The sequence below is a fragment of the Pimephales promelas genome, chromosome 22 (genome assembly GCF_988280905.1).
Source record: "Pimephales promelas chromosome 22, fPimPro1.hap1.1, whole genome shotgun sequence".
Taxonomy (NCBI): Eukaryota; Metazoa; Chordata; class Actinopteri; order Cypriniformes; family Leuciscidae; genus Pimephales; species Pimephales promelas.
In genome coordinates this window covers 1,750,086-1,759,679 of record NC_142790.1, presented here as the reverse complement: position 1 = coordinate 1,759,679, position 9,594 = coordinate 1,750,086, and the positions used below count along the sequence as shown (strand labels likewise).

At 44.6% G+C, this 9,594-nt stretch overlaps 1 protein-coding gene across 2 annotated transcripts; it reads left to right on the top strand.

Annotated features, from left to right (window-relative positions):
* Positions 1–482: 482 nt before the first annotated feature.
* On the top strand, positions 483–7,934 carry LOC148969500 (uncharacterized). Of its 2 annotated transcripts, none has more exons than XR_016149277.1 (2): positions 483–7,323; positions 7,778–7,934. XR_016149277.1 is itself a non-coding variant. In XM_089125742.1 (2 exons), exon 2 carries the CDS (start codon positions 1,343–1,345, stop codon positions 7,022–7,024), a length of 5,682 nt encoding a protein of 1,893 aa, XP_088981868.1. In that variant the 5' UTR covers positions 483–712; positions 1,167–1,342; the 3' UTR covers positions 7,025–7,934. The 2 variants fall into 2 exon arrangements, 1 of the variants encoding a protein (XP_088981868.1); XM_089125742.1 differs by having other exon boundaries at positions 483–712; positions 1,167–7,934.
* The last annotated feature ends 1,660 nt before the right edge of the window (positions 7,935–9,594 follow it).

Genomic DNA, 9,594 nt, shown 5'->3' with positions numbered 1-9,594 from the left:
AGGAACAACAGAAATTACATGAAAGTGCACAGCTCAAGTGGCGAACAAAGGACGAGACACAGCTGCCATTTGACAAATCTGATAAAAAAAAAAGCCTTCAGAAAGCACACTGAGAAATCAAACATGCATTTAACGCTGCAGTCATTCTCGAAAACGATCTAAATGTAGCGCAGATGTGTCTCGACTGTAAGCTTAGTGTTTAGCTGTTCCATATTTTGTATGCAACCCATGATTTTCCATGATTTAATGTAACAGTCCTTAAAGTAGTTACTCAAGTAACATTTGACATATATTTTGCACATACGTACGTTATTGGGTAACACTTTACTTGAAGGGGTGTGCATAAGACTTACATGACATATGACTCTTCGAATCTTTTCCCGAGTCAACTCGTTCATTTCGTTCATTGAATGAACCAAATGACACAATAAAAAGATTTGTTCATTTTCATGATAAACTTTTTTTTTATATATGTATGTAGAAAGTGCTCCCCTTTGGCACATGGACTCTCCCAGTCACCCCTGTCATTCAGTGAGAAATGGACTATTCCAAAACTTTCCACCGGAGTTCGCGAAGTGACGGTGAAGAGAGTTGACGGGTAATGAAGGGAAAAGTAGATCGGCTGAATAAGTGTATATAGTTTAGAGTGAGATACAGAGTATTAGCCAAATCGGAGGAGTTTTACTGATTGTGCGTGTGCGTGCATCACACTGTAAGTAATCAGATAATTGTTGAACATTCTCAGTAATCGCTAATTTGCCTGTATCTGTGTTTACATCTGTGGTTAAAGTTGTTTACTTAGTTATATTTCACTGCTGTGACATTATTAGCATCCATGTATATTGATGTCATTCTTATAATAGTTATATTGATTCCGTTATCTCGAATGCATGAATCTATCTCAAGTCGCGAACATGCGCTCTGTTGTTTACATCTCGGTTCGACCGCATGTGCAGCAGTAGTCATGCTCGCATGCACAGCTCGTGCACGGCTCGTGTACAGCATTAGCGCACACACATCTGTTCTCACCTTTTCAAGTAGATTATCATAGAGATTGTATCGTTATTTCACCGCTATTCGTCAGTATTTTACCGGATAAGTTCATTTATATTGTTTGTGTTTTATATACGTTTATACATATTTATATCTGTATTTTGTGTTCACAGAACCACACATCTATGCACATTTAATAAAACAACGATTTGGAATATATCCTGAGTGAGACATCATTGTTCTGACCGGACAAACTGTAGCCTTCAGCCAAACCTGAACTAGCAATTAGAGTGAATAGTCACAAGATTTTTCATGGTCCTTCGAGCCGGAGAAGTGAATTGCTACAGAGATGTCTCAACCCGAGAGAGAAGTGCCTGTCGTGCGTCCACGAAGAAAGATCAACCCACCGACTCATTTAGTGGATTATGAGCTTGGTGCGCCATTGTCACATCGACAGCCATTCCCAGACTTTAGCCATAGCAGAGTCCCGTCACCAGCACAGACACGATCGACTTCTCCTGTCAGTCAAGAGTTAGATCATGAGGATTGGACACTGAGAGATGAATGGCAAAGTGAAAGATTCTATGGGCGAGGAGAAGAGGAAGTAGAGCTTACATCCATGCTGCAGGTGATGAAACGCGAGAATGCTGACTTGCGGCTACAAACCAGCCAGCTTCCAGAGATTATTTCAGCATTACAGGAGATGCGGCAACAGAATGCTTTGTTACATCACGAACTTCAGAGTCTTAAGGCAGAAAGGAGAGCCCCCTTAAGGCCAGTGACTTTACCAGTGCTATCTCCAGGTCCCTTCTCTCCTGTGGTGAGCCCTGAGACTCCACAACGGTTCCGTCCTACTCCAGCCCCACGGACAAACCCCCCAACACCGCCTACGGCCATGAGGGAACGGTGCACAGCTACAATAGATGAACGCATTGGATTAGCTGAGAAGTTCAGAAACATGGACATTTCTTCCTCAATGCATGATAGAGTACCATCACAAATACGTTACAGTGATCCACCTCAACCCATGTACTCTCGTTCCTCCCAACACATTCCAGCTTATCAGTCAGAGTTCGACACCACAGCACATGACAGTATGCCTCCGCATTCAGGCCACAGACAAGAGTTTTATCAGCCTTCATCAATGCAAGAGAAAATGTACAGAGGCCCTGCTCCAACCATTCCCTTCCTAACATCCCCTGATCCTAGGGAGTTCTCTCGACTGAGAATAGCATTGGAGAACATTTTGCCTGAGGATGCAACCGAGCGATTCAAGTATCAGATCCTCACTGACCATCTTAAGTTGGAGGAAGCCCTACTTGTGGCAGACTCATACAGTAACTCAAACTTTCCTTTCACAAATACCATGAGAGCCCTCAATAAAATGTATGGCCAACCACATCAGCTAGCCTTACAACGCATTGCAGAACTGATGGATGGACCAAACATTCGAAGTGGAGATGTGAAAACTTTTCGCATGTTCGGACTCCAAGTGCGTTCCCTGGTCAGTATGTTGGAACAGCTGGGTCAGAAAGGCAATGTAGAGTTGGAGTGTGGATCCCACGTGTCGAGACTGTTGAGCAAACTGCCACATGATCTCAGGTCTAGTTTCAAGAGGTACACACATCCTCTTCATGTCACTATCCCCACATTATTGGACTTTGCAGACTGGCTTGAGTACGAGCTACAAGTTCAGGATGACCAAACTGATTATACCAGCCAGCCTAGAGTTCCTACAGTGCCGAGGAGAGAGCTGAGGAGAGACTCTAGACAGCCCCGCAAACCCACTACTATCCTCTTTGGTACAGAGAAACCAAAGGCCAGCTCAGCATCACCAGTGTATCCACCCAAACCAATTGCTGCTAAGAGAGAAGGGGTAAATGTTTACTGTCCATACTGCGACAACAACAGACATTTCCTGAGCGGCTGTGAGAACTTTAAGTTACTCAACAAAGAGCAGAAGGTGAATTGGATCAAAAGCCAGAATAGATGTTGGCGCTGTGGGCGTGGTCATCATGCTGCCAATTGTACACTGAAAGCCCTCTGTCCATCTTGTAACAGAAAGCACTTGCTGGCCTTACATGATGTAAATGACCAGAGCAAAGCCACAGAAGAATCGGTTCCAGCCAGTGCAGTCTTGTATCTAGATCGTCCAACCTGTGATAACAAAATTCTGCTGAAGGTGGCTAAAGTTCTACTTCGAAATGGCAACAAATCCATGGAGGCATATGCAATCCTCGATGATGGGTCAGAGCGGACCATCATCCTGCATGAAGCTGCACAGAAGTTGAATCTGAAGGGTCAGCCAGAGGACTTAGTTCTCCGCACAGTCAGGCAAGATACACAGACTCTTCACGGGGCGGCTGTGACCTTCACTGTGTCTTCAGTGGCTAACCCTCGTAAGGCTTTCATGATACGTAGCGCATTCACAGCCAAGAGCCTGGGTTTAGCAGAGCACACTCATCCCATCAAGGTACTCCAGAAGAAGTACAAGCATCTTGCAGGCCTTCCACTGCAGCACCTTCACAAAGTGAAACCAGTAGTTCTCATTGGTTCTGACTGCCCTCACCTCATCACACCCATAGAACCAGTCAGACTGGGTCCACCTGGTGGCCCTGCGGCTGTGAGAACACGCCTAGGATGGACACTACAAGGCCCAGCGCAAGAACTAACCAGCAGACTTTCCCCCCAGCAATGTCTTTTCACCAGCTTACGGCCCACTAATGACATTTATGCAAATGTGGAGAAACTGTGGAAAATGGACATTCTTCCGTATCAAAACGAGAAGGTACTGACAAGGTCTCGACAAGACAAAGAGTCCATTCAACTTCTCCAGGACAAAATCGTGAGAGTAGAGGTTGACAGAATCCAGCGCTACGCGACCCCTCTTTTACGTGCCAAACATATGCCATGTCTACATGCTCCCAAAGAAGCTGTCCTGCCACAATTAAGGGGAGTAGAGAATCGACTGAACAAGAATCCTGATCAAGCGGCAGCCTATCAGGAGGAGATGGTTAGGTTACAGCAAGCTGGGTACATCACAAAACTCACTCCTGAGCAGGTGGACTGTTCCAAAGAGAGCTGGTACATTCCACATCATTTGGTGGAGCATAATGGAAAGAAAAGGGTTGTCTTCAACTGTTCATTTTCTTACCAAGGACACAACCTGAACGAGTATTTGCTCCCTGGCCCACCACTCAGCCCTTCTCTCCTGTCAGTTCTTCTGCGATTCAGAGAACATTCCATCGCCATTAGTAGTGACATTCGTGGGATGTTCCACCAGGTACGCCTTTTGCCTGAGGACAAACCACTACTTAGATTCATTTGGAGAAATCTTCAGAGAGACAAGGTACCAGACGTGTATGAATGGCAAGTACTTCCATTCGGAACAACGTGCAGTCCTTGCTGCGCAACATATGCGTTACAAAAGCACGTCCTGGATCACAGTGAGTCTGAAGATACACAGTTCTCAGTAGAGAAATCTTTCTATGTTGACAACTGCCTTCAGAGCTTCACCTCCTCTGAGACAGCTAAAGGTCTGGTAGACAAACTACGCAGTCTCTTAAGTTCCGGGGGCTTTGATCTAAGACAGTGGGCTAGCAATGATCCATCGGTCATCAGTCACCTGCCAGTTGATGCTCGATCTCAAAGCAGCATTCAGTGGCTCAGCGAGGGTCACCAAGATGCACAAGAGTCAACTCTTGGGTTACACTGGAATTGCTCGTCAGACACTCTCTCCTATAAGCAGCGGCGGACAGACCACCCACTTCCAACTATGCGGAGCATATATCACATCCTTGCTAGTCAGTATGACCCCATAGGCTATATTGTGCCATTCACAACACGTGCCAAGGTGATCGTACAGAAGTTATGGGACAAGAAAAGAGAGTGGGATGATCCCCGTCTGCCTGAGAATCTGTTGAACTTGTGGAAAGCATGGGAAAGTGAACTGGATGGTTTACAGCACATTGTTTTGCCGAGGGCTTACTGCAGTAAAGAACTGGATCAACCTACCAGCATGAGGCAGATTCACATTTTCTGTGACGCTTCAGAGCAAGCCTACGGTTCCGTGGCCTACTTGCGAACTGAAAACCTGGAAGGTAGAGTGGAAGTAGCCTTTGTAACCAGTAGATCTCGGGTAGCCCCTAAAAAGCAGCAAACTATTCCAAGGTTGGAGTTATGCGCAGCACTCACCGGTGCACAACTCGCAAAAGTTCTGAGGACAGAGTTAACTTTGCCCATCCACAGTGTTACACTGTGGTCTGACTCCACAACTGTCCTTACCTGGTTGCTGTCACACTCATGTCGTTTTAAAGTGTTCGTAGGCACCAGAGTGGCAGAAATCCAAGAACTCACGGAGTCTGATAACTGGAGATACGTGCCATCAAAGGAGAACCCTGCCGATGACATCACAAAGGGAAAACTGCTGTGTGACATAGGCCAGGAAAGCAGATGGAATAAGGGGCCAACATTCCTCAGACAGACAATTGAACATTGGCCGGAGCTGCCACCATTTACAACCACTGATCAGGATAGTGAATTGAGAAAGCCAATATTCATTGGCCTATCAACCACCACTCCACCTACTCCCGATCCACAGAAATACCATACACTTCCAGAGTTACTGAAGGCTTACATCCAGTATGCCAACGGGGCGGCCACCGATATCCCAACGGCAGATGACTACAAAGAGGCAGAACTTGCAATACTCCAGCAGAGCCAAACTGACTCATTTCCAGACGAACTGTCCTTCCTCAGAGCAGGTAAATCCTTGCCAAAAAATAGTCGATTGCTGTGCCTAGCCCCGGAATTTGATGAGGACACCAAACTCATACGCGTTGGTGGTCGTCTGCGTCAGATCAGCCAGTTAGAGGAAGATACAATACATCCTATTGTCCTTGACTCATCTCACCCAACTACTAAACTAGTAATCAAGGACTATGATGATCGGCTACATCACCCAGGACCAGATAGGGTGTTTGCTGAACTTCGGAGGAAATACTGGGTGATACGGGGACGGGCTGCAGTCAGAAACCATCAGCGACAATGTCCAGAGTGTCAGAGATGGAGAAGACAACCACATCCACCAAAAATGGCAGACCTCCCACCTGCGAGATTGAGGATCCATCAACCTGTCTTCTATTCAACAGGTGTGGACTGCTTTGGACCTTACACTATAAAGGTGGGACGCAGGAATGAAAAAAGATGGGGAATCATCTTCAAATGCATGACTTCCCGTGCAGTTCACATAGACATACTCACCAGCATTGACACAGATTCCTTCTTGATGGCTTTACGGCGATTCATCTCCAGGCGTGGTAAACCCTATGAGCTCCTGTCTGACCAAGGCACCAACTTTAAAGGAGGAGAAAGGGAACTGAAAGAGTCATTCATCGCCCTTCATCCTGAGCTTCAAGCCCAACTCGCTAGCCAACAAATAAGATTCATCTTCAATCCACCCAGTTCACCCCATTTCGGTGGATGTTGGGAGAGAGAAATTCGTTCTTTGAAGGCTGCACTTAACGTCACCATTGGCAGCCAGACGGTCACAGAAGAAGTGCTGAGAACTGTCTTCATAGAAATAGAAGGTATCCTCAACTCCAAACCCATTGGCTACACTTCTTCGGACATCGCGGATCCAGATCCAGTAACCCCAAACATCTTGTTGATGGGGCGGCGAGATGCCTCATTACCGCAAGTGGTATACCAAGACTCTGAACTCCTGAGCCGTAAGAGATGGAGACATAGCCAGCTCTTGGCTGACCACTTTTGGAGGCACTTTATTCGACACTACCTACCCAACCTCCAAATCAGACAGAAATGGAAAACTGAAGAAACGGATCTGCAGGTCGGTGACACAGTCATGATAGTGGACCAACAACTGCCCCGCGCTCTTTGGCCTGTAGGGAAAATTGTTCAGGTCTTTCCTGGGTTGGACAAGAGAGTCAGATCTGTGGAAATACAGGTTAACGGCAAGACTTACACCCGACCTGTAGCCAAAATTATTTGTCTGCCCTCTCTACCTGACTAGCCTTGAACTTAATGTAGCAGTCACTTAAAGTTGACAAATTCACACTGTGAATTTGGGGGCGGCTGTAGAAAGTGCTCCCCTTTGGCACATGGACTCTCCCAGTCACCCCTGTCATTCAGTGAGAAATGGACTATTCCAAAACTTTCCACCGGAGTTCGCGAAGTGACGGTGAAGAGAGTTGACGGGTAATGAAGGGAAAAGTAGATCGGCTGAATAAGTGTATATAGTTTAGAGTGAGATACAGAGTATTAGCCAAATCGGAGGAGTTTTACTGATTGTGCGTGTGCGTGCATCACACTGTAAGTAATCAGATAATTGTTGAACATTCTCAGTAATCGCTAATTTGCCTGTATCTGTGTTTACATCTGTGGTTAAAGTTGTTTACTTAGTTATATTTCACTGCTGTGACATTATTAGCATCCATGTATATTGATGTCATTCTTATAATAGTTATATTGATTCCGTTATCTCGAATGCATGAATCTATCTCAAGTCGCGAACATGCGCTCTGTTGTTTACATCTCGGTTCGACCGCATGTGCAGCAGTAGTCATGCTCGCATGCACAGCTCGTGCACGGCTCGTGTACAGCATTAGCGCACACACATCTGTTCTCACCTTTTCAAGTAGATTATCATAGAGATTGTATCGTTATTTCACCGCTATTCGTCAGTATTTTACCGGATAAGTTCATTTATATTGTTTGTGTTTTATATACGTTTATACATATTTATATCTGTATTTTGTGTTCACAGAACCACACATCTATGCACATTTAATAAAACAACGATTTGGAATATATCCTGAGTGAGACATCATTGTTCTGACCGGACAAACTGTAGCCTTCAGCCAAACCTGAACTAGCAATTAGAGTGAATAGTCACAAGATTTTTCATGGTCCTTCGAGCCGGAGCAGTGAATTGCTACAGAGATGTCTCCCATGAAAAATCTTGTGACTATTCACTCTAATTGCTAGTTCAGGTTTGGCTGAAGGCTACAGTTTGTCCGGTCAGAACAATGATGTCTCACTCAGGATATATTCCAAATCGTTGTTTTATTAAATGTGCATAGATGTGTGGTTCTGTGAACACAAAATACAGATATAAATATGTATAAACGTATATAAAACACAAACAATATAAATGAACTTATCCGGTAAAATACTGACGAATAGCGGTGAAATAACGATACAATCTCTATGATAATCTACTTGAAAAGGTGAGAACAGATGTGTGTGCGCTAATGCTGTACACGAGCCGTGCACGAGCTGTGCATGCGAGCATGACTACTGCTGCACATGCGGTCGAACCGAGATGTAAACAACAGAGCGCATGTTCGCGACTTGAGATAGATTCATGCATTCGAGATAACGGAATCAATATAACTATTATAAGAATGACATCAATATACATGGATGCTAATAATGTCACAGCAGTGAAATATAACTAAGTAAACAACTTTAACCACAGATGTAAACACAGATACAGGCAAATTAGCGATTACTGAGAATGTTCAACAATTATCTGATTACTTACAGTGTGATGCACGCACACGCACAATCAGTAAAACTCCTCCGATTTGGCTAATACTCTGTATCTCACTCTAAACTATATACACTTATTCAGCCGATCTACTTTTCCCTTCATTACCCGTCAACTCTCTTCACCGTCACTTCGCGAACTCCGGTGGAAAGTTTTGGAATAGTCCATTTCTCACTGAATGACAGGGGTGACTGGGAGAGTCCATGTGCCAAAGGGGAGCACTTTCTACAATGTATATATATGAGCGATTGTTTCGCTTGATGAGACCCTTATTCATCGTCTGGAATCGTTTAAAGCCCTTCGAACAGTTTGCACTGAAACTGTCTTTTGGACCTTGAACCATTTGGTTCCCATTGAAATCCATTATATGAAGAAAAATCCTGGAATGTTTTCATCAAAAACCTTAATTTCTTTTGGACTGAAGAAAGAAAGACATGGACATTTTGGATGACATGGGGGCGAGTAAATTATCAGCAAAAGTTTATTTATTTGTTTTTTAAAGTGAACTACTCCTTTAAGTAAGAAAGCTCGGGTTGGGAATGACAACCTTTGGGTTGAACTCTCTTTACGTAACAAAACCGCAACTTTTTTAGGAGTTGACGAACTGAGACGAGTTTGAGACTCAGAGTGGCAGATTGTGTTCAGAGATGGAAAAACGCAAGACGTATGAACAATCCAAACTTTTTAAAGTCATCTGATGAATGTGGATCATTGGAAACAGATTGCCACGAGCAGCACAGTCTGTGGGACCACAAGGTCTCATATGGGGTTGGAAGATTGTCATGGTGTTGCCTACCCAGAAAGTTGGACTGATAGAGAAATAGAGAGAGGAAGAGCAATGATGAAGTCAGTATGGGCATGCAGGAATGCAGGTTTGGTCACGACCACAATAAAGTGCCTTCCGTCATTGAGCGTTCTTATGATCTAACATTTCCAAGCACAGATAATAAAAGACAGACTGTGAGGAGTTAAAATGAAGGGATGAGAGAGGACAGACATCCTTTAAATGATACAGCATGGATGGAAGGAAG